The following is a 26972-nucleotide window of genomic DNA, read 5'->3' on the forward strand; positions in this document are numbered from 1 at the left end:
GTGTCCCTCTCTCTCCCGGGTTCAGGTAATGTTTTGGACAAACTCCAGTTTGGAATGAAATTTCCAGAAGGAGTTCTGTCGCGGCTAGCATCGGGAGGCGTAAGCGTAAGTGTAAGCGTAAGCCTTATTCTTCGCTTCGTTCTTGGTGCATGTATGTATGAGTATCTGTGCTCGTTACAGTACATGGTATATCTACGATTTGCCACATATCGTCCAGAGGCGGCGTCATGCAGGGTGCTTACTCAGCCTCAAGCCCATACTCATACATCTTACCATACCATGTACATGAGTAGATCCAAGACTCATAGTAGGGCAACAGGCAACAGGTAAAAAGGGAAAGGGCTTGAGGATGGCGTGTGCGTGTGCGTGTGCGTGGCTTGTTCAAGATGACAGGCGAATCGGTTCGTTAGCTATATCGAGCTTCCCTCCCTCCTTCTTATACAATCTCATGCAAGCTAACTGAGAATTCCGATCAAGCAAGGATACGTTTCTCCTGGTTGTCTGGAAAATTCCTGTAGCGAGTTCCAAGTTAGTATGAATACTGTACATACTATGTAGAATCGATCCCAAGAAAGCAGGCGCGAAGTACCAGCCAAACGGGCAGTGCAGTAAATGCAAGACGTCAGCATAACGATGACCTTAACCAAAAAAAAAAAAAAAAAGCGGGACCCGGCCCCATTGTTTGTTGATTATGATCGGATTAAAAGATCTCTGCTTTGAATTACGGCATATGTTAGGACTACGTAAGTGTAAGTGTAAGCGTGGACGCAATCGGATCACTCACTGTGCCTGTTTGTGGATCTTAGTTGTTTTTTACGGTTTTCATTACATTCGGAGAACTGTGTGAATGGGTACAGTGCAGTAGATTAGATAGACGAGAAGTGAATCAAACTGGGAAGATGTATACACAGTGCAGAATCTCCGAGGGAGAGAAGGTGGGAGCCTGACTAATATCACCAGGTACATAAATACAAGCATTTCAAGCGCAACGCAGGTACCTGCTTTGTACTCCGAGCTTTTTGTTTGTTTGAGGGAGGAAGGGGGCAGGGGGAAGGGGAACCCGGGGAGCTTATGTCACACAGGGAGGGAGGGGGACCAGATAGTGAGGGGGAGGAGGGGGGGGCCTTATCTATGGTAGGTTATCATGTCCCCTAACGTTACTAGGTAGGCTTACTGTAGAACTTACTGGTACCGTAGACCTGAACAATTGGGAAACGCAAGAGGATGCCTGCCAGTGCACGCGCCTCAAGCCTTAGACTCAAACAAAAGAAACGGGAGGGGATAAAGAACAGAAGTATAGATCAACTGGTAGTCGAGTGGTGGTCAATTCACAAACCCCGCTTTCTCAATTTACTTACCCCCCCTCTGTAGTTCCCCCCGTCCATGCGATAAGAACTTCTGCCTTGTCCCTCTGGTCCCTTGAAGGAGGGGAAGGAAAACGAGAATCGCCGTTCTCGGCCGATGGGTGGCAGAAAGAGGATAGGTAATCTAGAAGGTGAGGCGGAGAGATACAGGTTGATGCATTGGCAATCCCTGCTCAATCTGAAACAACTTGATTATGCCATCAAGTCAGGAGGACGCGCAGGAAGGGAAGGAAGAGCAACATGGTGGAAATAATCCATCTCATCACAATAGTTAATTCTTCTCTTCTTCTTAAGTTACTAGCTAGTTGCTTTGTAACCCGACGGAGCGGGCACCCCCTCAGCTGTCCGATTGTCCCTCCCCCTCTTCCTGGGTAGAACCACCACGCCAACCACAATCGAAATCCAGGATCCTCTTGGCAAAAGGGGCAAAAGGGTATTGGGGAAAACCTGATTGAGCTTCTGCCCCTCAGTGGCGGAGGGGCGCCCGCGTGTGTGCGTGTCTGGCAGTGTGTGTGGGTGTGGTGTGTGGAGGAGGTGATGTGTGCGTTGTGTCTACTTCCACCTCTCTAAGTTGCTTGGTGGGAGGGGCAACAGGATTTTGATTCGGTCGTCAAATCTGCAGTGGGAAGTTTAGTTCTGCACTGCACATGTTTTTCTGTTCTGTTTGGGCGGCATGTGTGATCAGCTACCACTGAGGTACGGAGTATAGCCTTACTACCGGTAGGCTGGCACTGTGCAATTGTTCTCAGATGAGGTAAATGAGCATATTCTATTTATCCTTTTAACTATATTGTGGTGATTCTCCCCTTCCGCCGTGATTGATCTCGTAGATGACGAGCTTGCGCTTATTGGGTGGTGGGAGTGCCACGTCGATCATCCAAATACGGGGGATTCCTGCTCCTGCAGTGCACTTAGTCTTGGAGCTAGTCGGGGCTAATCAATCTGTTTATTCTACCCGTGTGTGTGAACTGTCCAGCGTGGTGGTTGCAGTTGAAGTGGTGCTCTCCGGTACTGCCAAGGTCGTATAGCATTCGCGGGTGATGATAGAAATGGGGGAGCTTCCATGCGGTTAAACACAAGATGAAATGGTTTAAGCTGTATGAAAAATGCGATACCGGCCCAAGTCCGATGCCTTTCTATGAAACGTTGTCCTCTGTATATACTCGGATCAAGTCTATACCGAGGTCTGCTATAGATGCTGCTTTCTATAGATAGTAGCCTGCTATCTGTGCAGTGGTTATCATGACAAGCCGTCTGTTTTAAAGCGAATCATTGCATCAGAATAGATATTGGGGAAGCTTGACTAGGTTGAATGGATCGAGGGTCTGGCAATTGGGGGGTCATGAGGGGTCGATCCCAGAGGTGAGGCATAGATATCTACTACTCATACTCGTACTCCGCCGTAGCACCGTTGAGTAGTCTGCAACTTGATAAGATGTTATTACCAACGTATCGCCAGTCTCATTGGAAACCGGACGGGAGCTAATGTGTTAGTCACATTCGCCTTGAGAACACGCACAAGGTCTCCTGGATCAAGCAATTGGATATGGAGAAAGTACTAGTGACTGGCGGGGTAGGGCCTGGGGTCGATCGAACCATTCATTGCCGCCACTCCCTGGAGGTACGGTACTCTACATACGTCAGTAGTGCCTAGCTATCTGGTGGGGGTGAATCTGAACCAAAAAACCTATCGAGGAGACCTTGCTTCATCATCCTGACATACTTTGAAGACCTACCGAAAAAATATACTAGGCTTTAGCAGCTCAATGGTTTACTCTGGTCCGGTCCATTCCCCTGCGGAGAACAGCGGGCAGGTCGTAGGGTCTAGACGTACGAAGCACAGAGCGGGACTAACCAGGAAAGCGAACGGACATTCTACCCTCAACGCCCACGATCTGAGTCAAAACGTCAAAGCGGAAAGACTAATGCATCCTTTGCATTGCCTCCATCCCTCACAGGCGAGCGTGACAGGCAGCACGATTCGCGACACGCCAGAAGGGCAAAGCGGGATCCTGCGGCGTAGCGTCGTATGTTATCTGACCGGGGGAGGGGAAGCACATTGTACTGTACTTGACTCTCCTCAATCCAGACCACCACCCCTCACCGAGTACAGTACTTATCCCCCAAACCCGAGCTCATTGGGACTACAGAAGCACATCATAACCCAGCAAGTGGCGCAAGATAGGCTTGCGCGTTTGAGATACAGTTCTCGCGAGATGTCATAGACAGGAAGAAGCTTCCAGTGCTTCCCGCGCGCCGTTTGCAGTCGGGGGCGATCCCGGCGGAGGTGGCAAGCAAGAAAATATTGAGTGGTCAGTAAGTGGGAGCAATTGTCTCCTGGGTTCTTTTTTGAGTTTGCTCCAGGTCTTTCAATGAGTTTAATAATCCTCAGTCCAGTCGCTCCTTACCAGCAAATCTTGGTCAGGCGTGAAGGTATGAAGTTTGAGGGGAGTCCCCGGATATGGCAATGATGCCTAGATCATTGGTGAAAGGGAGGGGCTTGACAGCTCCTGTCGCTGGTGGCCAGGAACAAGCTTTTCCGACGACCTGATCGATCATGAATCTTAAATTGAGGGTATGATGACGATGATAATGACGACGACATCGACGAAGCTGTTGTTGTTGCTGCTGCCGCCGCCGCCGCCGCTGTGTTGTTGCTGGGCGGGTTAGAAATCTGGGGAGTGCACATGGGAAGGTAACATTGTGGGGAGTGAAGAAAGTACCTAGTAGTCATGACTTTATTCTGGAGGTCACGGCAAGGTACCGTTTGTGTTGGTGGTCGGCGCTGTTCTAGCCCTCCAGAGATTTTCTTTTTTGAAGTACTAAGTAGCATGCATTACCATAGTAGATGTAGCATTTTGAGAGAGATGGAGATGTCATGAATTGAAACCTGCTACAGAGTACCTGCGAAAGTTTCCCTTCCATGTAAGGTACTGAAGGTACTGCAGAGTTCGGCTCCCGGAAAATTGCACCTGACTGCAGGAGTGGAAGGTCCGGAACTGATCTTGAAGGTTCCTCTGTGACTGTGTGACCTTCTGTTCGTATTCCATGCTGAAGCCCCCTCTCCCTCGCTGCTCCTCTTGGGGCTGGTATCAGATATTGGCTCCTTGCCAGGCCTGTGGGTTGGATTACTCAATTGCAATCACTGTCACTTATGTTGCAGCCTACAACAGCATCTCACAACAACCTCTATTTCTTGCTTAAATTTAGTTGGGACATGAGTAGGCACATACAATACCTTTTGCTGCTAGTGTCACCACTACGTACATAACACTCAGAGTATATCGCCCTGATGCCGAGAGTGGAACCGCAAGGAGTCAAGAAATGGATTGGTTCGGTTCCCGAAAGCAGCAGCTCCCCACCTCCCCGAGCTCTCCGAACTGCTCATGTGTCACGGGTTGCCAGCTTTCTCTCCCCTCCTTGATCTCTGGAATACTAGCATACTAGCATACTAGCATCCAGGCATCCAGGCAGACACTGCCAGTGATCAGGTTCGGATCTCTGTAGCGAAAGCGACAAGGTTCTGCGGAAACCCAAAATCAATGGGAAGGAGGGAACCGACTACTTGTTCTACCACCTTTTTGTCTTGATGGCGAAAGTTACCCGAGGAACGGGGGACAAAGGGGCCACCCCCGGCTCGTTCCAAGTGGTTAACGTCACTGAGGGTTGTGTTCCATGGGTCTCTGGCAGCACTTGTCCGGTCAGCCCTGGAATCCGAGCGATCCAAGCTAGCTGGTTCCAATCCATGAAATCATGCCAACCATAATTCTCTACGAGTCGATCCCTGAGGGAAGGAAATAGCAGCCGATCGGATGCCTCTGCGCTGCCTTGCCCCACTTCGCCGCCTGAACGTACCTGGTGCCTCAACAAGACGGAGAGCGCCCGTATATGATGGGCTTGGATGGTCAGTCGAGGACCCTTTGATGGAGAGGGGGACCATGGTTGCCGGGACCAAGAACTTGAGTCGAGACTGATCTCTTTTTCCTTTCTTTCGTTCTCCAGTCAGTCAGTCTCTCTCTTCCTTCCCAAGGTCTAGTCTCGTTGATCAAGATGAGAAAACCCGAAAGAAAAAAAATAATGTTTCAAACCCATCCCATTCACCCGAAGACTACCCGGCCAGTTCCTCATCTCCTCCCATCACAGACTCTTATCCAGTTCTATTGAGTGGTTCAAATTGAGGGAGTGGGGGTGGGCAAGGATTGCCATGGCGATTAGTAGTGCTAAGCGCTGGGTTCCTGAGACGGGTTTCATACCGGCGCGTAATGTATGTATTACCTCCCGCCCATCTGCTCAACTGGCTACAATGTATGCCCGATATCAATCAGTTACAAGGATAGACTTCCTTCGTGCTGGACCCCAACATAGTACACATACTCTCTTGTCTGTGTCTCTTTCTAGAATAAAAACCAATCGGATTGAAGGAGAGGGGAGAAGGGATGGAGGGAAATGCTTTCCCGCCAGCCTGATGATGGACTGATGATGATGATGATGAATGATATGAAAATCCCAGTTGCAGTCAAAGTACCCTCGCACTACCTAATGTTCTTAACCATCCAAGGCTCGACGAGGCCAAGAAGAGATCAAGAATGGCCCATGAATTCATCCTAGCTGGAGAGAACTCCACCGGGTATGCAGTCGATGATTCGTGTCGGTCGGTCCGGACCAAGTCGTCAGTACCTGGGGCTAGAGAGGGTTTCACCTATCAAAACGTCAGCTCACTATCCAGTAGCGTATTCCCTCTCGCCCCTCAAGGGTGAGTGATTCGCCTGAACCTAATGTAGACGAAATCATCATCATCTGGGCTTGGTGATCTTCGTCGCGTTTTCCAATTCATTCCATACATACACATAGAACGTGGCAGCCGATGAAGTGTTGAAGAATGAGTGCCAACCCATCCGACCGGAACAAATTGCTGAATGTCGAACCTATACTCCATAGTATGAATGATGAATGTCCTGTACGTACAACATCCAGTACAATTCATCAGTCTGTATACACTTCTTACCTGGTAACTAGTAACTAGTTATACCTGGTAAGTAAGCTGGATACTGCGACGACCCTTTCTTCTCTCCTCCACAAAGTATACTTCCCTTCCCATTCTTCTCCGTCCATGGTTCCCTTTCCCCTCTCCTGCCCCTCGTTTCGCCGCAGTCGACCGTTGTTTCCGATAAGCCTCCCAGTCTCCCAATTGCTATCCTCCTGTAGGGTGCCTTCTGGCCCTGAGGTGGTCCTGAAGTGGTCCTGAAGTGGTCCTGAGGTGATCCAGGTGAGGTGGTCCTGACGCCCGGTACTATCGTCGTCACCATTCACCTGTTCGGCCTGGCCTGAGTGGGTTGCCGTCATCCTCACTTGGGTTACAGGCAGGCTACTCGCCGTACTCCAGTACTTGTATGCATCCCATCGCCCGTCCCTCTGCCGTCCGTCTCTGCTGGCTTGTCTTGTTTCTCGACTGGGTCTTGAGTTTCGGATTGATCAGCCTCCTCTTACCCTCTTCCCCCCTTCCTATTGCTCATCATCTATCCTCTCTTGCTTTCTTTCTTCACTCATCCTCATCTTCCTTCCACTTCCTCCATTCCACCCCTCCTGTGAATAATCGTATCTACCCTGCTTCTTCTATCCGATCCTACCATCCATCCTTCCTCAACTATCACTCGTCTTCTTTCCAACCTTCCTTTGGGATCTTCCCCGCATACCTTTCCCGAGAGCTAGCGAACCACCGAGTTTCGTGGTCCTGGTGCCTGTACATCCTCGCCTAGTAGACCTCAAATCTGTTGTGGGTCTGGGTTCTCCTGCCAATATAATCGGGCGTCCCTTTTTAACTAAACAGAAGAGGGAAGAAAGAAAGAAAGAAAGAAAGAAAGAAAGAAGGAAGAAGCAAAAAAAAAAAGACCCAAAAGGATCTCCCTTTTTTCCCAAACCAAACCCTCTCAAACGGGTCACATTGAAACGATCATCTTATATTCGAGCTGGCCTGGGATCCGATTTGACCTGTCTCTTGACCTATATATCTTATTTTGACTGATTTGCCCTCCCCGGACGATCCGTAAACCAGGGGCTTTCCGATCGGTTTACGATTCCTCCTATTTTTATTCCACTCTAGTCCAGGTCTTGGCTGGGTTGGTGTCCTGACTGTCCTGACTGTCATACCTACTCATACCTTTACCCTTGCCCAGTACCTATTACCCACACCACACACCCACCAAACACACCACCACCACCACCACCACTGCCACTACCACCACACTCCCCCAACAACAATCTTCCAGGACTCGACACCGAACGGGAAACTCTCGCTCGAGTCCGCCGCCGCCGCCAACTTGAGCCTTCTCCATTTACCTCTTACCACTGATCCACTGACACTGATAACTCTCCACCAAACCACTCTGAGTACTCAGCCTCTCTCTCTCTCTCTCTTTATTCTTCCAACTCTTCTCATCCCATCGCTATCTTTCCACTTTCCACTTCCTCTTCCACTTCCTCAGTCCTTCTCTTTCTTCCTCCCCGTCTTTCGGCCTACCTACCCATCTACCCGTGACTGAGTGCCCGCTGCCCTTTCTTGGTCAGGCCGATCTGTAAGCGATGCGTTCTCGCACCTAATGGTCGTTCCTTTCCATCTATCGTGTACCACCTGGCTACCCTTGCTTCGCCATCGTCGTCGGGCATTCGGTTAAACAAGTCATCGCCATCATCTCTGAACATTCCTTACTCTCTCACCCCTCGCTCGATTTTTGGGAGGCAAGTGAATTCTTCTTCATTCCGGTGTAAGTTCTTTTGCTATTTTTTTTCTCTTCTATTTTTCGCCCTTCAGACTAGCTCCGTTTCTCACCGACCGAACCCCTCGGTCCCTCTTTCCTCCCCCATGATGTTTCTGTTACCGCAGCTTGAGAGGCGAAAATTCCTGGAACATCGAAAATAAATTACACCTGATAGTAATGTGGATTACCTGCTTACCTTAACTGCGCAATGATGTCTAGGACTACTTTGCACCGTGCGATCGACACCGCGTTTTTGACATTTTGAAACCCACCCCCATTCCTCTCCCTTGAAACCGATCGAGTTTGTGTGTCGACCGTCATCCCACCATTTCTGTTATCGACGACAGTACATAGCTGTGGGCCCAAGCCACAGTCGTCTTCCTGCCAATATGTCTTCATTCTTACCTGTCAATACTATGTCCCCCCCACAAGATCGAGTCATGGAGGACGCGACGACATCATCCACCCCTCGCCCTCATCCCAGCTCCGACGCTGCATCATCTTTAGGCACCAAGACGGACGAGAGCACTCCGCGGAATGTAAATATCAACGATGACTCAACCCGCCCGACAGATTCGCAAACCAGCGCATCGTTAACGTCAGATGAGCCCGCACATGGCGATTCAGACGGGGAACGCGAAGGCTCTGAAAACGAGGACAACAAGGACAATGCTCCCCCATCGAAGAAGAAAAAGGGACAACGCTTCTACTGCACTGATTTCCCACCATGTAACTTGAGTTTTACACGGAGTGAGCATCTGGCACGGCACATTCGGAAACATACTGGTGAACGCCCGTTTCAATGTCACTGCTCCCGCCGCTTTTCTCGACTGGACAACCTGCGCCAGCATGCTCAAACCGTGCACGTTAACGAGGAAATTCCAGGAGACTCACTGGCGGCGACAGGGACCAGATTTCAACGACAAATTCGAACGGATCGCGTGCGTCCCCAGGGTCGCGCGAGAGCGGGCACGGCGGGCAGTCAAGGCACTCATAGTAGGGGCCATAGCAGAAACCTTTCTGCCTCGAGCATCACCTCCACTGTATCGACATTCAGTCAGCCGCAGGAGCTTCGCCGTCGGCCTGCGCCGTTGATGATGGCAAATGATCGAGCGCGACTGATGGATACGCTGGATGCCCCTAGCACTCCTCCGGGGCGGGGCCTGCCAGGACCGCAGGCCGGCGGCTCCCCTTACACACCTTCACACCATGTCTTTGCGGCAGGGCCTCATGGTAGCCCTCATATTGCTTCGCCAATGTCTACAGTGTCTCAGGCCTCGGGATTTTGGGAGGGCAAGACAGCCGCTCGTCGATTGTCTGTGCCATCAGGCGCAAACCCATTCGCATCGCAGCCTGCCAACGTCTATCCCCCAGGATATGCTCCACCCCCCGCGTATGTTGCGCACGGAGGAGTGTATGCCAGCCCCGTTAGCACCAATTACTCCCTGTCTCGCGATGAGATGAATCACGGAGCTTCGGACGCCGATCTACGCAGAAGGACATGGCACCCTTCGACCTGGTCTGCCGTTCCTCGGCCAGCCACTAGTGGCCTCAGTAACTACCAGACTCCCGAAGTGTTCCACCCGTCGGCGAAAACCAATGGGTCGGCGGAGCAGCCTCCGCGACTGCCAGGTATTGAGAGTTTCGATAAGGTAGTGGCTCACCGACCACTGACCCCGCCCGTTCGACGACCGAGTCCCATGCAAATGGATAACCCGACCAAGCAGCCGCCGAACTACAACTTTGGAGGAGGATTCAATTACACGCAACCGGCTAGCCGACCAGCACCGCCAATTTCGGGCCCCGGTCATCGACGGGGTCACGTCTCTTGGGATATGTCCCTGCACACAAATCTAACCGGACTCCACATTCGGGACAAACCATCTCAGCGAGATGCAGCAAATTGGAGCCAGCAAACCATTGCCGAGCTCCAGAATGTTGGTTCCCGGCCATCCTCGTCTTACCAGCAGCAACTGCAGGAATCTCGCGGACATGGCCATGCTCCGTCGTATAGCAGTGTTACTATGAGCTCCCAGGCCACGCGAACGTCACCCGAAGACTCCAGCAGTAGCGAAGGAGTTCATACCCCGTCTACTGCATCTTTGGAGTATCATCCCGCGATTGTGCATAACAATGGATATGTGGAGCAGCATCACCCGTCTTTTGCCTCCGAAGCATCTCAAACAGTACGCACACGTTACCAGGACCAACGATGAGGGCCAGATCACTGATTGGAATGCAGGCTTGCCCCCCTCTAGCCCCCCAACCTGACAGCCACTACGGCAAACGTGACCTTCGGTCTGATTTCCTTCCTCATTCGGTCCGGGAACCTGGAATGGGTCGACTGGAAGCGCTCGTCGCTGTTGCCACCAGCGAGAACAAAAGCGCCACGAAGCTCTTTATTTGAACAGCCTCTGATTGGGAATGAAGTCTGTGATTTAGGAGTATTTCCCTATTTTCATCCGGTGATCACGTCCTGAGCGATCCCGCATCCGAAACCGACCCTGCTCGGGCTCGCCGCTCTTTCTCTTTACATTTGTTTTGAGCGGGAGTTGTATAGTACGAGGCATTGGCCTCTTATCATGGGTTTCCTCGACCTTTTCTTTGTTTTGGATATAGCCGCGGAGTTCTAGAACCTGGACCTCTCTCGTATACTCGGAGCTGCACGCACCGCTCGGCTGCGGGAATCTTTATGAAGTGATGAATGATGAAATAATGCATCGGTGGGTTGGCACAACTGGGGTTTTCGCAATCCTATTTTTCTTTTCTTGTTCGGGGTCTTTCTCTCTCTCTCTTTCCTCTCTATCGCTGCATGTTCTGGCGTTCTCCCTCTTTGTCCTTCCGGAACGGAATACTGTCCATAGTGCATGAAGATACCCCCCCGGCCTTGATCTCGAGCGACTGCAACGAGATCACGGAAGGAGTTCCCTACTCTGGTCGTGGTGTGGCTTCGATTGTTCGTTTGACGCTGTCTATACCGAAGTTTATCTGCTTCTTTCGGTGGTGGTGATGTGAATTGCTGCAGCTGGCCATCGTGTTTTAGTATGTCATTTACTTGGCGACTGTGGGGCTTTGACTATTTTTGTCTTTGGATTTTCTTTTTCTCTTTTTTGCCTTTTCTGCCTTCCAAGGGGTTCAGCAATTAGTTGCGGGTTACAGTAATTGAGCCAATACCAGAACGAAACCAATTTAGATGCAATGATGCCAAGGCCTGGACCTGGACCTGGGGAGGAGGGTGGATAATCAGCCACAGAATAATTTCCCCTGCAGCTTGGAGCTGGCTAATTTAGGAGGCCGGACCCATTATGACGTTGTCGAGTCGCGTTCTCCACGATCTCAGTAACGTCAAACCCACGGGTTAAGGTACCTTTTCCTGGTGACAGACCTTGTCAGCCAGATCACCATGGAACAAGCCCCAGTGGATGATGATGACTCTCAGGTGACGTAGTATCGGCCGATGGCTGCCGCACCCGACTCGGCGTCTTCCTCCACGGTTGATGAGTATGTGTGCTGAAGCTTGTTGAATGAAAGAGGGTTTGCAGTGAATTTATTCACTCTGGTTATATAGTAGGAAAAGACTGCAGAGATGCAATTCCTTCAAATCCAGCTGTTGCACAGTACAAACAAAGCAGGTAGCAGACAACCCGCGGCTTCCCCGCACAGGATGAGTATAACTTGCAGTCCCTCCAGGCTGCGTCGTAGAGAAAAAAGCGACTAAGCAATTTTAGTCCCCGAGCCCAGCCCAGCCCACGATCACGACGACGTCATACCCTGTGTTCCCCAACCCGCTTGCGCCAGCAACCACGGACTTGAAGGGAACAAACAGCCAAGATTCCACGTAGCACACGACGACTATATAATACTACTCCTCATCGCACTGGGAACCTGAATAGCTCACTTTTTCTTCACCCACAAACTTCGCCATCTAGGAACACACCAACCAAACCAACCAACCAATTTTCCAAACCACCCCGCTCCCCTACCACCTACCACCTACACAAATCTATCACAATGGCTCAGAGTCGCACTGGAGTTTACGCCGCTGTTGCCGCCCTCGGTCTGGGTGGTTACTACCTCTACCGCGCCGGTGGGGACCCCAAGGGTGCTACGCAGGAGGTTAAGCGTAAGTTGTTTACCCTGTCTCGGTGATACACGGTCATGGATCTTAATATCAATGTCTACAGACGATGCCCACCTTGCCCGCCTGAACGCCCCCACGGGTAACCAGGCCGAGAAGGCCGGAGAGAAGGCCGCTTATGAGGCTCGCTTGAACGTTGACCAGGCGGTACGTTTGGTTACACTTTCCTTACCTTCCCCCTTGGCCCCCTTCCCTTTTTCCCTTCAAACCTCCTCAAATGCGCCCAGGTGAAAACCTGCAACACTCGCGCTGACATTTTTCTTCTCGGAATAGGTCGACTCCGCCCGCGCCGAGGCCAAGAACCAGGCCAGCCGCCTGGACCAGATCCGGCAGGACACCACCGCCGAGCTGAAGTCGGGCGCCGAGAAGATCGAGCACAAGGTCGAGGAGAAGGCCTCCGAGGCCAAGGGCGCCTTGTCGGGATGGTTCGGCAAGAAATAGACTCCTTTTTTTTCAATTGCCTACTACTAGCCGACAGACAGACACGCTTCGAGCACATCATCGCATGCGTGAGTTGAATTTGTGTCTGCTGCTCGCTGGGGTTTATTCTCTGTCTCTCTTTCTTCCTCATTCACGGCGGGAGTTGCGTTGATTTTTGTTTTTGACAAAGCCTCAATTTCTTTCTTTGTGAAGAAAAGTGAGTGAATTGCATATGTATGGCTGGGCCTTGCGTGTGTTTCTTTTTCTATTTTTTTTTTCGTTGCTGTTGATTTCTTTGTCGACGACGAGGGAAACGATTACGACGACGATGGTTGATGGATGTTATTACCGTGATGATAGGTTCGAGGAGGTTTATAAATGAGACTATACTCGAGTCGGTTCAATAATATCAATTTCTCAATTATCTGTCCTCCATTGTTGTGTCGGATTGCATGCTCGAAAAGCTCGACAGGGTCTTTGTGTAGTATTAGCTGGGGGCGCAACTGGAGCCAGCGCCGCAAAATAGCACTGGGAGCACTGACTAGTCTTGCGACGGGATGCTATCATCAGGTTATCAGAAAAAGGCCTAGACTGCATCAGGGTAAATCGCATTCTTGAGTGGATCAGGCAAAAAGAAAAGGCTTCAATGTGGAGTATACTAAGTAGATGAGGGCCACTCTGCCCGTGGTATGCTACATTCCCAATGCACGATTACTGTAGTGACGGGTTGCCGTGCATTGTGAATGGTGGAGTAGAAATCTATATTGGGATTGAAGCGGATTGATATATAACCTCCAGAGCGCATTTCTTGACTTGGAAAAACTACTTGTGTTGCTGATATAATTGAGCTTTCATTTTCATTTACCCCTGCTGATCATGGCCGCGGCGGGATCCTAATATTACCGCATTCGGCCGCGACGCCTCGAGAACACGCGACCCGCGTCGACGCGCTCCACCCGAGAAAAAGCATCCAAGCGCCCTCACAAAAGGGACTAAAATATACACCGGCAATTTTTCTTCGCCCGTCAAACCAACTTCCCCAGATCTCCCCCTCCATAAACCCACTTTCCACCAACTACCCTTTAGCATATTACTGTTGTGCATTACTACCTGCTTAATACCTTCATGTTGGCACACTAGCACCTTCCTATCTTCCTCATCTCTTACCTTCCCTCCCATTCTGCAAAGGAAACCGCGATGCCGCGCACCTCCGCAAGGCTGGCCGCCCTTCCCCGGGGACAGGCCGGCATTCAGACCTTTGCAAGAGCGATCAAGCCCGGCGTCACCACCCCTCAATCGCTCGTGGACACCAAGAAGCAACTTCAGCAGCAGCAGCAGCAACCCCTGCCGTCCACGACGAAAAGCACGATCTCTCCCACCACCACCGCCCACCTTCCAATCTCACCGTCCAAAAAGCGGAAACTCCACGAGTTACACAATGTCACCTGCGGCGGCGGACAACCGACGACACAAGAGGCAGGCAAGCCCGGTCTTTCTGCTGATGCCAAAGACGTCCCAGAGGCAGCCACCCCCTCCCGGACCCTCCGACTCGGCGAACTTGCCCTAAACACCCCCCGAAGCGGCCACTACGCGCGTTCCGCTGCCCGCGAAGAAGACGAAGACGACATTCCGACCTCGCCATCCAAGCGGGCCGCCACGCACAAGAGAACGACCTCGATATCGTTGCCGCGGAAGGCGAGTGCCGTCACTGTAGACACGCGGGTCGTAGAACGTCCCGCCTGCGTTGATGATCTGGTGGCCCTGTACTCGGCCTTCCAGAAGGCGGTCTCCATCCATATGATGCACAACGGCGTCAACCGCCCGGCGGACTTGCGGGAACTGCTGCCCAGTATTCAGCGGATCTGGAAGAAGCGGAAGGTGGTGGTCAAGGACCTGCAGCGGTTGATCTGGGTGATGGAGCAGGATGATCCATCGACATCATCGTTATCGTCGTCGTCGTTCTCGTTCAGGATCGCGAATTATGGGTTGGGCCGGGTGTGCTTGGAAAAACTGGCTGCCGCTGATGGCACGAACGCACCACTCTCTGCAGCACCGGTGCGGAGTGATGATAGCGGTGAATTGCAGGAACGGTTCGAGCAGACGGTCGATCTGCTCTGGGAAAAGGCGCTGGATGCAGCGGACGGGGATGCGGAGAAGGTGGACTTTGTGGGTACGCTGGGCGTATCGGCCATTCATGAGTCGTTGGTACCCTTCACGACATTCCGGAAAGGTCAGCAGCGATTGCAGGATCTGAGGGGCGGGGTGATCAAGGTGAAGACTGAGAAGCTGCGGGCGGATGGGCAGGAGGACTCTGTGCCAGCCAAGTCGCTGGATGCGGCAAGTACGCGCAAGAAGGGCCTTCTGGAACGGATCAAGGACAAGCAGCTGCGACAGGCGAAGTTGCCGTCCCCGCCCACAAAGGATATGCTCCTCCAGCGAGCTGCGGCGGAGCGGGTCGAGGAGGTTGCTGGCGTCTTGGCTCTGCTGAGGCCCAGGGGGTATACGGGCAATGGTGCTAAGGCGGTGATGACGGCGCAGCGAACGCCGTTTCGAATGGAGACGATTGTCCAGAGCGTCAAGGATTCCTTGCGCAACCCGGTGGCGGATCGAGAGGTCGAGATCTGTCTTGAGATTCTCGCTCGGGAGGACGTTGCGGGACAATGGGTCAACATCGTGATGGTGAATCAGCTCAAATCAGTGGTACTGAAATCCTGTGCGGATGTGCAGCCCAAGGAGATTGCGGCCAGAGTTGCACAGCTGAAGATCGGGTGGGAGCAGGCTGGCGAGGCTCCCCGGAAGTGAAATAGTTGTTGTTGGATTACCCCTCACTCGTTTTGGATGTCGTGATACCTCATCCGGAATGCCTGGTATGCAGTTCCGGCGTTATGATTGCATTGTTTGAGCATCGCATTGTCATGTCCTGTATATTAAGCGGCATTTGTTATGTACTGCACCACTAGCATAGCCTCATTCTATCGACTAATAGATCTAACAATACTTGATTCCTTCCTCCATACCATCTGCTTAAATATCTAGGCAATACTAATCATCGAAACCACAATGTCTGTAGACTCAATAATTCATAGATTGGTGACTGACAGCTATGCAGCGGACCTCTCTGATTGGACGAAAACCACTTCCGGCCTCCGCGCCGCAACGCGTATGCACGTGATCGCGCTGCCACAGACCGCGTCTCAGCGTTGATCCATCAATTGACCGACGCTCCCTCATCCGCGATTGACCAGACCTCAGCTAACAACAACAGGCAAGTTGGCTCAGAACCGAAGTCCTTTTTGTCCATATTGAGCTTCCTGGCAATATGTCTTCACGGCCGGATCTCAGGGTAAGTGCTTTTTCGCCAATTGATACATTTTCTCTTCTCGTCCCACCCTTGAACACTATCTTACACGACGAAACACTACACCTCAAGTGCTAATCACTTCTTGTTGAAACAGGTAGACGACGAAGTCGGCTTCATCCGCTTCTACCGCTCCATCTCAGACAACACCAACACCAACACCAATACGAACGGAAACAACAACAATGACACCATCCGCATCTTCGACCGCGGCGACTGGTACTCGGCGCACGGGACGGAAGCCGAATTCATCGCGCGCACGGTCTACAAGACGACCTCGGTGCTCCGCAACCTGGGCCGCAGCGAGACGGGCGGCCTCCCCTCGGTGACGATGAGCGTGACGGTGTTCCGCAACTTCCTGCGCGAGGCGCTCTTCCGGCTGAACAAGCGGGTGGAGATCTGGGCCGCGACGGGCCGTGGGCCGGGCTCGTGGAAGCTCGCCAAGCAGGCCAGCCCCGGCAACCTGCAGGATGTGGAGGAGGAGCTGGGCAGCGTCGGCGCGTTGAGCCTGGACGCGGCCGCGCCCATCATCCTGGCCGTCAAGATCTCGGCCAAGGCCGGCGAGGCGCGCCACGTCGGCGTGTGTTTCGCGGACGCGAGCGTGCGCGAGCTGGGCGTCAGCGAGTTCTTGGATAATGACGTCTACTCGAACTTTGAGTCGTTGGTGATCCAGCTGGGCGTGAAGGAGTGTCTGGTGCAGATGGACGCCGGGCGTAAGGATGTCGAGCTGGCCAAGATCCGTGCGATCGCGGATAGCTGTGGCATCGCGGTGTCGGAGCGCCCCGCCGGGGATTTTGGGGTCAAGGATATTGATCAGGATTTGACAAGGTTGTTGCGGGATGAGCGGTCCGCGGGGACGCTGCCGCAGACGGAGTTGAAGCTGGCGATGGGCGCCGCAGCCGCGTTGATCAAGTACCTCGGGGTGATGACGGATGCCTCGAATTTCGGGCAGTATCAGCTGTATCAGCATGATCTGTCGCAGTTCATGAAGCTCGATGCGTCGGCCTTGCGCGCGCTGAATCTCATGCCCGGTCCGCGGGACGGATCGAAGTCCATGAGTTTGTTCGGCCTCTTGAATCACTGCAAGACCCCCGTCGGCAGCCGGCTGCTGGCGCAGTGGCTGAAGCAGCCGCTCATGGATCGCGCGGAGATCGAGAAGCGGCAGCAGCTGGTGGAGGCCTTTGTGGTGGATACGGAGGTCCGCCAGACGATGCAGGAGGAGCACTTGCGGTCGATCCCGGACTTGTATCGGCTCGCGAAGCGATTTCAGCGCAAGCAGGCGACCTTGGAGGATGTGGTCCGCGTGTACCAGGTTGCGATTCGTCTGCCGGGGATTGTTGCTTCGTTGGAGAACGTGATGGATGAGCAGTACCAGACCCCACTCGAGAACGAATACACCCTTAAGCTGCGCGGTTTCTCGGATAGTCTGGCCAAGCTGGAGGAGATGGTCGAGACCACCGTGGACTTGGACGCGCTGGAGAATCACGAGTTCATCATCAAGCCGGAGTTTGATGAGAGCTTGCGCATCATCCGCAAGAAGCTGGATAAGCTGCGACATGATATGAACGTAGAGCACCGTCGGGTCGGACGGGATCTGGACCAGGAGGTGGAGAAGAAGCTGTTCATGGAGAATCACCGTGTGCATGGCTGGTGCTTCCGGCTCACCCGTAACGAGGCTGGTTGCATCCGTAACAAGAGAGAGTACCAGGAGTGCTCGACGCAGAAGAACGGCGTGTACTTCACCACGTCGACTATGCAGGCGCTGCGCCGCGAGCATGACCAGCTTTCGTCTAACTACAACCGCACCCAGACTGGTCTGGTCAGTGAGGTGGTCAACGTCGCTGCTTCTTACTGCCCTGTGCTGGAGCAGCTTGGTGGCGTTCTCGCCCACCTGGATGTTGTGGTGAGCTTTGCGCATGCCGCCGTTCATGCTCCCACCCCGTATGTTCGGCCCAAGATGCACCCGCGCGGCACGGGAAACACCATCCTGAAGGAGGCCCGCCATCCCTGCATGGAGATGCAGGATGACATCTCGTTCATCACCAACGATGTCTCCCTAATCCGGGACGAGTCGTCCTTCCTCATCATCACCGGTCCCAACATGGGCGGTAAATCGACCTACATCCGGCAGATCGGTGTCATCGCGCTGATGGCCCAGACGGGATGCTTCGTGCCGTGCAGCGAGGCCGAGCTGACCATCTTTGACTGCATCCTTGCTCGTGTCGGTGCCAGCGACTCGCAACTGAAGGGCGTCTCGACGTTCATGGCCGAGATGCTGGAAACCTCCAACATCCTCAAGTCCGCGACCTCGGAGTCCCTGATCATCATCGACGAGCTCGGCCGTGGAACGAGCACTTACGACGGGTTCGGTCTGGCGTGGGCGATTTCCGAGCACATTGTCACCGAGATCCGTTGCTTCGGGCTTTTCGCCACCCACTTCCACGAGCTAACAGCCCTGGCCGACCGGTACCCTAAGTCCGCGCAGAACCTGCACGTCGTAGCCTTCATCGGCGACGGGACCGGCGAGCGTTCCCAAGGCGACGCAAAAGACGCCAAGCGCAACCAGGTCACCCTGCTGTACCGGGTCGAGCCCGGCATCTGCGACCAGTCCTTCGGTATCCACGTGGCCGAACTGGTGCGCTTCCCCGAGAAGGTGGTCAACATGGCGCGGCAGAAGGCGGACGAGCTCGAGGACTTCACCTCTGCAGAGGCTCAAGGTGGTGGCGGCGGCAGCGGCGGCGGCGGCGGCGGCGGCGAGGAGTCGGCCCCGTCCTCCATCGACAAGTATTCCCAGGAGGAAGTCGAAGAGGGCAGCGCTCTCCTGAAGGAAATGCTGCTCAAATGGAAGGCGGCCGTCGAGTCACCCGGGCAGACCCTTACGGTGGAGGAGAAGCGGCAGATCATGCGCGACCTGGTGAAGAGCGATCCCAAGCTGCAAGCGAACAAAGTGTTTCAGAGCATCAAGGCTCTGTAGAGCGGGAGTTTATGATCATCAGGCAATGTTTCGGGTATTGGTTTCTAGCGGATAGGAGTTACGGAAAATGGGAGTCATATTGTATGTACCTTATGTATGTTAGGGATACAATGTTATGGACATCACTGGGGTTGGTCGAACCGACTCGTGATCTACATCGATAGTTTGCGCTGGTGCCTTTGTGGCGTGAGTTAGCCTGTAGGCTGGCAGTATCGTGTTTTGGAGGCCTAATATCTCTGAAGTCCCTGAGCATGCTACTATACTCACCCCACCTACCCACGCTCTGGTCCATACCTGTTCCAAAATCCAGGAACAATCAGCATGCGCTCAGCAAAAGATGATACTCTTTTGACAATATGTCATTCAGATATACATAGAACTTGACAGCGTAACGTAGCCCCCCATGAAGCTTGTAAGCAAACCTGCGTTTTGTTTTTCTAAGTTACCCTAATGCCGCTTACGTGTCTCCGTATCACGGTTTCTTACATTCAGAGCAATTCTTCTCGGTTCCCTTAGCGAGCCTGGGTCCTGCTGCAGTGAACAAGGCTCCCTGCCAATTTGAAGATGATGAGCTCGTTGTCCATTTTAGGGAACTTTTAATTCCAGCTCATCCATCCATACCCATACACTGGAATGTCTAAATGGAGAACCGAAGACATTACAATACATCTTCTTCTATTGAACGTGGCTTGCTCACGATTCTTCAGCGGCAACAGGCCGAAAGGAGAGCTTGCTCTCCGGGCTAGGCATGTCTTCATGTCCAAACTATCATGCACGGCCCTACCTCGGTAGGTTTGCCCACATTCGCCCACAGTTTACCTCACATTATCATCAAGCGAAACAAGAAATGTCTCCTACTCCAAAAGCCCTGCCCTCCCCCGCAAGCAGACTTTTTTTTTCCGCGTGGGTGTTCCCCCCCCCTCGCTCGAACAAGCCATGGATTTGGGAGAGTTCCGAGTTCAGCCGCTCTTCTTCAGCACCCTCCTCGCCCGCTCCGCCTCGTGCTCCAGCCGCCGGAAGTACCAGAAGAGAGCCCCATACGCCAGGTCAAAGACGAGGTACATGGCGCAGCACCAGAGCATGAAGGGCTTGCCGAGGAAGCCGAACTCGGCGGGCCAGTGGCGGGCGCGCAGGTAGAACTCCGGGACGAGGGTCAACGAGCCGGTGAAGCGGAAGAACCACAGACGCCAGGAGTTCCCGCGGGTGCTGCCGCGCGTCAGCAGCTGGCCGAAGTACCCGACGCTGAGGATGACCTGGCAGACGATGGCGTTGGCGAAGCAGGCGGCCATGGGGCCCAGCTCGTCGACCAGCGTCAGGTGGGCGGCGATGGCGAAGGCGATGCCGAGGAGGTACCAGCCCGGCAGGTAGCGCTGGACCAGCGGGGCGTGCGCCCACTCCCGTGGGCCCCCGTAGCGGATGGCCGTGTAGATGGTGCCCAGGTTGGTCAGCAGGCCGACCTGGAAGGACAGCGTGATCAGCCAGTGGTCCAGCGTGAAGAAGAACCCGAAGGTGATCTCCCACGCGATGTTGAAGCAGTGCGAGATCAGCGGCATGCTGTACGACCGGTCCGTGTACGAGTGCTGGATGATCAGGTAGTAGACGTAGACCCAGGTGATGTTCGTGTACGAGTGGCACAGGTAGCTGGTCCACTCCCACGCCTGGAATTCCGGCGGCGCTTGGGTGAGGTCGAAGCCATGCATGGTGAATTGGATCTGTGGCTCGCCTCAATGGTCTGGTCTGGTCTGGGAGGAGGGAGGTGGTGATTATTGTGGAACAGCTGCCGTAGAGTGATGGAGGGAGGGAGGAGGCGGGTTCAATATATCTAGACAGGCAGTCTGGAGGATTCACTAACCTACTACTATATCAGTACTGTACTGCACAGTACTGCACTACAGACAACACCTGATGGGCCAGGGGTATTAATGCAATAGGCCTGCAGATATCACATTCATCCCGGATGAGCTACTCGACCTTCGACTTCTGGACCAAACGATAGCAAATAAGCATAGAGCCAGCTTGCCACGCTGACTACTGCTGATGCTGCAGCTGCAGCAGGACGATAACGAAAGGAAGCTCTGACGGGCTATCCATGGTAGGGATTCTTGACACGGTTTCCTTGATGCTGCCTCGTATTGAGGAGACCAGACTAGACCTCGTGATGGCTTTAGCAGAGCTGAATCTGAGACCGATTCACAATTCTTCTACTTTTTGCTGCTGCTGCTGCTGCTGCTGCTGCATGCGCTTTCTAAAAGCCCTGGCACGACAGTACAGCACACATGTTGATGCGATAGTCAGCAACAAGACCGTACATGGCGTGGCAACGATCCCATCGACCCGCCATTTATATATATTTCTCATTTTCAGCCCTTCGGTACCTAATTGCACCATCCAGAGTCCGAAGTCTGCATGGTTAGACGCAAGAGTTCGGTGGCTGCAACCCCTGCACTTCTGACCCTCCATGCATGCAATGCAGGTCAGCTACTGGATTTGCGTAAACACATACCAGCAGGCATAATATCCCCAATAGCCTACAATCTAAATTGCTCTGGAAGAGGTTCTTTCTTATCTAGAGTTGCACAATCACCCGAAGGGAGTGCGTTCAGTTGCACAGCAGGCACGTGCCATGACCGTCCTATCAACCCTGCAACCCACAAGCAGGGATTCCGAATAGGTCGGAAGCAGACAAGGGCAACGTCGGCACAATCTTGACTCCAACCAGGAGGAGCTTGCTATGGCGTGCAGTCACGCGTTCACGGTTGTCGATGATTTGGAAATATCTCATATTTGCTTGTGGTGAGCTATTAGCTGTGTCTGTCTGGCTTTTTTCGGTCGCGGAGGCTATGAAGTACTTCGTGCACATATGGTTCGACTATGATTATGCCATAGCTAGAAACCAATCCCGGCATCACCATAGGCGAATGAATCATCAATCGCATTGAGTGTGCTGCTCCGAAATTGGGGAGGGTCGCGGACAGACAGCCAGCCTTTCTACTGGCTCTATGCAGCTTTGACCACAGGCAAGCCCGTTCAGACTCCTGCCTCATGTAAGGATTATAGTGAATGACAACTAAAAGGCTTTTCCGGTAGAAAAAGCACAGATGCGAACAGCACTAGGTAGTTTCTCTTCAATTATTCCAGTTCTAAACCACCTTTCCCATAGAACTCAACTTTCTACTCTGTTGGCGAAAATGTCTCTTCCCACTATCTTTTACATAGGTAGGTCGAACTTTGCTCTGTTGCTCTGTTTTTTTTTTCTTTTCTGTTCATAAACAACAAAGGTCTCTTCTTACTCTAACGAGTGAGTACCAGCGCCTTGTCAAAGTAGAGGCTTGCAGTATTGACTTACTACGCTAATAGGCTTAGGTCAGGGCTTCTAGGTCTGGAGGTGGAAAGCTTTGAGTGTACTAGGCTGGCGAGGTAGATCTTGGAGTCTTTACGAGTCTCTTTCAAGCATTAAATGCACACTGGTAGAGTTATGAACGATGTCACAAAAGTTTACAGAGTGTACAGATGTACCAAGTCTGTAAGACGACTCAAACCGCTGTGTACAATCTACAAGTCACGTGCAAGTGCGGAGGTCGAGACGCCGCAGGGTTGCGCGGGTCGTACAGTACACCAAATGCACCCTCAATCCAAGGAAACCATTTTATCCTGGAGACAAGCTTCCAGAGACATTCATTGTTTATCATCCCATTTCATTTCCGAGGCTTGAATTTCAGCCACTGCCAGTACGGTCATCGCTCCTTACCGGCTCTTCACATTCACTCTCTAGTCTATTCTACGCTTCCTTACTGAACCCCCTCAGCGATGCGCGCAACCTAAAAGCGAATCCTCCCGCACACCAAACAACGATTCATGCACCCCTTTTCCATCCTCACCCTCGGAATCTTTGTAGCGGGCTACATCACCGCGCGGTGGGATCTGGTCACCCGGCTGTACGAATTAGCCATTTTTGCATGGGATCACGGTGTGGTGGTATGGCTCCCAATGGCCCTCTTTGCTTGACCTGAACGCGCGCAACTTAAGCTTCGGGCGACCTCGTTGTCACTACCACGGAAAGATACTGTTCGCTGATTTCACTTCTCTCTCCCCGACACATTCAGACACGTACGGCCAAAGGATTTCTCCTATTGTCGGTCTTTTTCTTCTTGCTCGTCCTCCCCATCAATCATCTGGCGGCGACTGAGGGTGAATTGGTATGCTTATACACATCGCACATCACACAGTGGGAAATGGCAGCAATGCCTACGACATTGCTTTGGGCCCTTGAACCTGGGAAGAAGAGACGCTAATCATGGATATATGTTGCTTAATAGCACCCGCGCTACGTCCACCTAGGGGTCTCCGCTCGAGAACAATTGCGCCGTCGAGGCTCCTTCTAGAGCATCGGCCGAAGGAATGACAACATGCTCATGAGCGATGGGTTGTTACGGGTATTTTGGCCATACGATCTGCCGCGATCGTCGTCGCCGGGGGTGATTGTCGGGTGGAGGAACTCGGAACTGGATTTGTTCGTCTTGACCGTGCTGGAGGGTGTTGAGGTAAGGCTCTCTCCTGTTTGTGGTTGTTGGGGTTGTGATCGTCTTGCACATGTGAAGAAAAGCCAGTCAATGCTGACATCTTGCTCTTTCTACCTGCCAGTCACGGAATGTCGACAATGCCCTTCGCGCAGGCATCCTCTTTCGCAACAGCCCGCATCCCATTGTGCGCATATTCACATTGTGTGGACGATCTGCGATGCATGTTCTAGGCTCGACCAACTCCCCAGACCCGCCTAGTGCGTTCAATCCGTCGCACCTCTATGTCACTACGACTCCGGCTTGTAAGGTGCCACGGATTTGGTGCCCACCGGAGACGAATCTCTCGGTGCAGGTCATCATGTTTCACCGGCCGCATCCGACTCGCATGGAGTACATGTCGCTAGATCCGATCTCGTTGGCGCTGGGAGATAAAGTGGTTGCGGCCGATCAATCCGATGCGGTGTCCAGTCAAATTGACACCGAGGAGGAACATGATAAGGGAAAAGTTGGAAAGTTGGTGGAAAAGCTCAAGCTTCATACCGTCGTGAAGCATGTTCCGTCCTCAAAGGAGCAAGCATTGCCCCTCATCATCAACCAAGTCAATTGCGCCTACGAGATGGGCAAGCTTATGGAGAAAAACAGCCATCTGATTGGAATTCGGGTCAAGAGAAGCATGAGTGTGGGGGAGCGGGTCGTGGAGTCTGCAACTACCCTGTGGGACTTGTTCGTTCTCGGCGTTTCCTACGTCTTCTGGCAGTGGATATGGCCTGTGATCACCCGGATATTCGTCGTCGGGCTTGTGTTTCACCGTACCATCGCAGAAATCGTCCTACAGATCCTGGAATGGCGCGCTCGTCCCGACGCTGCTGCGCTCAAGGATATCTCTGCTACCGCTCAGCAGGTTGACATCCGCCTTCAGCAGTTCTGCTACTGGCCCATTCAATATGTGAAGCTGCGACAAAGGAAAGACAACTGGGAGAGTGTGACGACTAGTCATCCGGACTATATTCGATTCTACAACAGCCTGTGGCTTGTGGCTAATGACGTGATCATTGGGATCGCGTTAGGGTCATACATCATAGACAACGCCAACTGGGTCGCCTTCCAGATCAACTCCATCTTGACGGGCTGGACAGTGGAGGGACTGCAACGTACCATATCCTGGCTGATGGACTGGCCGGCTGGCTTGAAATTGAACAATGAGCTCGCCGCATTCCTTGGAGATCTCTTTCTATGGGTGATAGAGAATTGGGCAGGTTGGTTTTTTTTCTCGTTCTCACGACAGACTAGTAATACTGATAGGATGTTTTTAGCTTGCATTGCCAACCTGCAACCCTATCTTCCGCACGTTATCTACGTGGTGGGATGCTCAAGCTTCGCCGGGGCAAGCATGCCGATTGCCCTGTTTTCCGACCTGGTGTCTATCCTGACTGTCCACATCTACTCATTCTACATTGCGTCGGCGCGGATATTCAACTGGCAACTGTCCATCATCATCTCGCTTTTCCACCTCTTCCGCGGCAAGAAGCGAAATGTGCTTCGCAACCGTATTGACTCGTGCGATTATGATCTCGATCAGCTGTTGCTGGGAACCATACTGTTCACTGTCCTTTTCTTCCTCCTGCCGACCGTAATCGTCTTTTACTTGGCCTTCGCAAGTGCGCGAATGTTGATCATCTCACTAAAAGCAGCGCTTGACACCTGCCTAGCCTTCTTGAATCACTTCCCGCTCTTTGCATTGATGCTGCGAGTCAAAGACTCGCGGCGATTGCCTGGTACTTATGCCCCCAGAATAATGTTTGGAGGCTAAATCACTAATGGAATGTGGCCAAATCAGGCGGGATTCGCTTTGAACTCCGGCAAGAGCACGACAAGTCTCCTGCAACCGGCAAGTCCACCACTAGCGTACCGTATATCCACTTCGAGTCCATCCCGCTCGCTTTGCGTGCCATGTTCGACCAGTACTTTCAACTGGGCCATCGTCTCCGGAAACACTATCTCGCCCCGCGAGTCATCTTCTGCCTCGTCACCGGCCGCTTCGTGCCTCCTATCCACCGTCGCAACCTCTACGGCATGCAGTACAGCATGCTCCCGGCGCGCCGGGCTACTATGATGGAGGTGTGGTCCATGTTGACACAACCCCGCAAGACCAGTAGCGGAGGCAGCAGCTCCTCATCCATGGGTGGTGGGATTGGCACGGCGGCGAATGGAATCCTGAAGGTTCCGGGGTCATTCGGACAAGGGGATCTGCGGAGAAGAGGCCATCGATGATGCCATGAAGTTTTTATGCTAAGAACATACAGGGATGAAGTACATAATATATGGATGATTTGAGCTATCTGGTGGGGGGTTGTAGGTATATAATACATAATGCATGTTTCCAGGAACATCGTATCGCACATGGTGGTACATCACAACATATAGTACAAGTAAGTAGACAGCACAGCTCTAGTGTCTTGATCAAAAAGGAAAAGAGGAAACCAAGCAACGCCCCTACTAGATCATGCCATATATAGCAGTGAGGGGGGAGACGGGATGAGACGAGACGAGACGAGATGGTGTGAGTGGGTTATGATGAGCTTTCTGAAGGGGTCCGGAGTGGGTTTGACTCTCCCTGACCCCTTGCCCTATGCATATCCTGAAGAATAAACACTCCAAAATACCTTTCTCATCACCCCTCCTTAACCAAGAGGGTAGAGAGATCCGAAGTAGCTGTTTTCTCCGAGAAGAGAGAGAGAAGAGATGATTGGATCGACGGAATCAAAGAAGAATAAGGACCGGAGTCGGACGAGAAGACCTCAACCCCGTCGAAGAGTCTCGGCGTCGAATTCCTTGGTCGTGCTCTTCCGGGCATCTTCGAGCATGGAATCGATGCCCTTTTCTTTGAGGACGACCTGGTGAGATGATGTTAGAGAGGGGGTCACTCGAGAAAGCAGAAAGGGGGCTGTCTATAACAATGGTAGAGAAGCATGGATGAAAGCACATACATTCAAGCACGTCTTGTACTTGGTGAAGAGTTCCTCGCAGTCGTTGGAGGTGGTGTTGCCACGGAGATATTCTGGGGTTCATGGGGTTAGTTGTACTGGTCACGGTGATGTAGAGGGTGCGGACGTGGGGAGAAGAGGGCTGGCAACGACAACTTACTCTCACTATACCACTTGAGGAAGCAGGTGTCGTATTTCCTGTTTGGGGTGGGTTAGTTGGGTTTTCTGATATACACGATGGGTGGCTAGGGTGGGTGGCTTACTCTTTGATCTCGTTGCATTCGGGGGCAATTGAGGCGGCCATGTTGGGATGTGCGTAAGAATAGGTCCCCAAGGCGATATGATGCTGGATAATGAGATGAAACTGATTCCAAAGTAAAGGAAATAGAACTATGTATGTGATTTGATATGCTGGTTTGGGAGGCAAATCGTGGTATTCTAGTTGAGATCCTCTCTATC

The 26972-nt window shown here is 52.6% G+C and overlaps 7 protein-coding genes across 7 annotated transcripts; 5 read left to right on the plus strand and 2 right to left on the minus strand.

The window, feature by feature from the left end:
- Nucleotides 1-2876: 2876 nt before the first annotated feature.
- On the plus strand, nt 2877-3716 carry BO82DRAFT_119558 (uncharacterized protein). The gene has a single exon (XM_025629868.1). The coding sequence runs from the start codon at nt 3131-3133 to the stop codon at nt 3587-3589; it is 459 nt and encodes a 152-aa protein (XP_025490214.1). The 5' UTR covers nt 2877-3130; the 3' UTR covers nt 3590-3716.
- On the minus strand, nt 3717-4247 carry BO82DRAFT_119551 (uncharacterized protein). The gene has a single exon (XM_025629867.1). The coding sequence runs from the start codon at nt 4195-4197 to the stop codon at nt 3844-3846; it is 354 nt and encodes a 117-aa protein (XP_025490215.1). The 5' UTR covers nt 4198-4247; the 3' UTR covers nt 3717-3843.
- Nucleotides 4248-8508: 4261 nt separating this feature from the next.
- BO82DRAFT_287498 (uncharacterized protein) lies at nt 8509-10526 on the plus strand (the record flags this gene model as incomplete). Its single annotated transcript, XM_025631582.1, has 2 exons — nt 8509-10305; nt 10362-10526. The coding sequence occupies 2 exons, from the start codon at nt 8509-8511 to the stop codon at nt 10524-10526; spliced, it is 1962 nt and encodes a 653-aa protein (XP_025490216.1).
- A 1390-nt stretch (nt 10527-11916) lies between these two features.
- On the plus strand, nt 11917-12698 carry BO82DRAFT_393360 (uncharacterized protein; the record flags this gene model as incomplete). Its single annotated transcript, XM_025638669.1, has 3 exons — nt 11917-12242; nt 12304-12404; nt 12531-12698. The coding sequence occupies exons 1-3, from the start codon at nt 12131-12133 to the stop codon at nt 12696-12698; spliced, it is 381 nt and encodes a 126-aa protein (XP_025490217.1). The 5' UTR covers nt 11917-12130.
- Nucleotides 12699-13715: 1017 nt separating this feature from the next.
- On the plus strand, nt 13716-15662 carry BO82DRAFT_355814 (DNA replication factor Cdt1 C-terminal domain-containing protein). Its single transcript, XM_025635554.1, has one exon. It carries the CDS (start codon nt 13875-13877, stop codon nt 15477-15479), a length of 1605 nt encoding a protein of 534 aa, XP_025490218.1. The 5' UTR covers nt 13716-13874; the 3' UTR covers nt 15480-15662.
- A 334-nt stretch (nt 15663-15996) lies between these two features.
- Nucleotides 15997-25800, plus strand: BO82DRAFT_375896 (uncharacterized protein; the record flags this gene model as incomplete). Its single annotated transcript, XM_025637503.1, has 11 exons — nt 15997-16020; nt 16133-16957; nt 16988-17128; nt 17162-17389; nt 17423-17494; nt 17525-17674; nt 17711-17823; nt 17860-19005; nt 23406-23550; nt 23651-25304; nt 25367-25800. The coding sequence occupies 11 exons, from the start codon at nt 15997-15999 to the stop codon at nt 25798-25800; spliced, it is 4932 nt and encodes a 1643-aa protein (XP_025490219.1).
- Nucleotides 25801-25849: 49 nt separating this feature from the next.
- Nucleotides 25850-26946, minus strand: BO82DRAFT_355817 (uncharacterized protein). The gene is made up of 4 exons (XM_025635555.1): nt 26777-26946; nt 26674-26711; nt 26517-26587; nt 25850-26423 (listed from the first exon to the last, which is right to left on the minus strand). The coding sequence occupies exons 1-4, from the start codon at nt 26815-26817 to the stop codon at nt 26328-26330; spliced, it is 246 nt and encodes an 81-aa protein (XP_025490220.1). The 5' UTR covers nt 26818-26946; the 3' UTR covers nt 25850-26327.
- Nucleotides 26947-26972: the final 26 nt, after the last annotated feature.

Source organism: Aspergillus uvarum (assembly GCF_003184745.1).
Source record: "Aspergillus uvarum CBS 121591 unplaced genomic scaffold BO82scaffold_40, whole genome shotgun sequence".
Classification (NCBI taxonomy): Eukaryota; Fungi; Ascomycota; class Eurotiomycetes; order Eurotiales; family Aspergillaceae; genus Aspergillus; species Aspergillus uvarum.

Coding starts and splice junctions, on each gene's coding strand:
- BO82DRAFT_119558 (XM_025629868.1), top strand. CDS start 3,131: ATGGTTTACTCTGGTCCGGTCCATTCCCCTGCGGAGAACAGCGGGCAG.
- BO82DRAFT_119551 (XM_025629867.1), bottom strand. CDS start 4,197: ATGCTACTTAGTACTTCAAAAAAGAAAATCTCTGGAGGGCTAGAACAG.
- BO82DRAFT_355817 (XM_025635555.1), bottom strand. CDS start 26,817: ATGGCCGCCTCAATTGCCCCCGAATGCAACGAGATCAAAGA. Junction 26,588..26,673: donor CCTCAAGTGGTATAGTGAGA/GTAAGTTGTCGT, acceptor CATGAACCCCAG/AATATCTCCGTGGCAACACC. Junction 26,424..26,516: donor AGTACAAGACGTGCTTGAAT/GTATGTGCTTTC, acceptor TCATCTCACCAG/GTCGTCCTCAAAGAAAAGGG.
- BO82DRAFT_355814 (XM_025635554.1), top strand. CDS start 13,875: ATGCCGCGCACCTCCGCAAGGCTGGCCGCCCTTCCCCGGGGACAGGCC.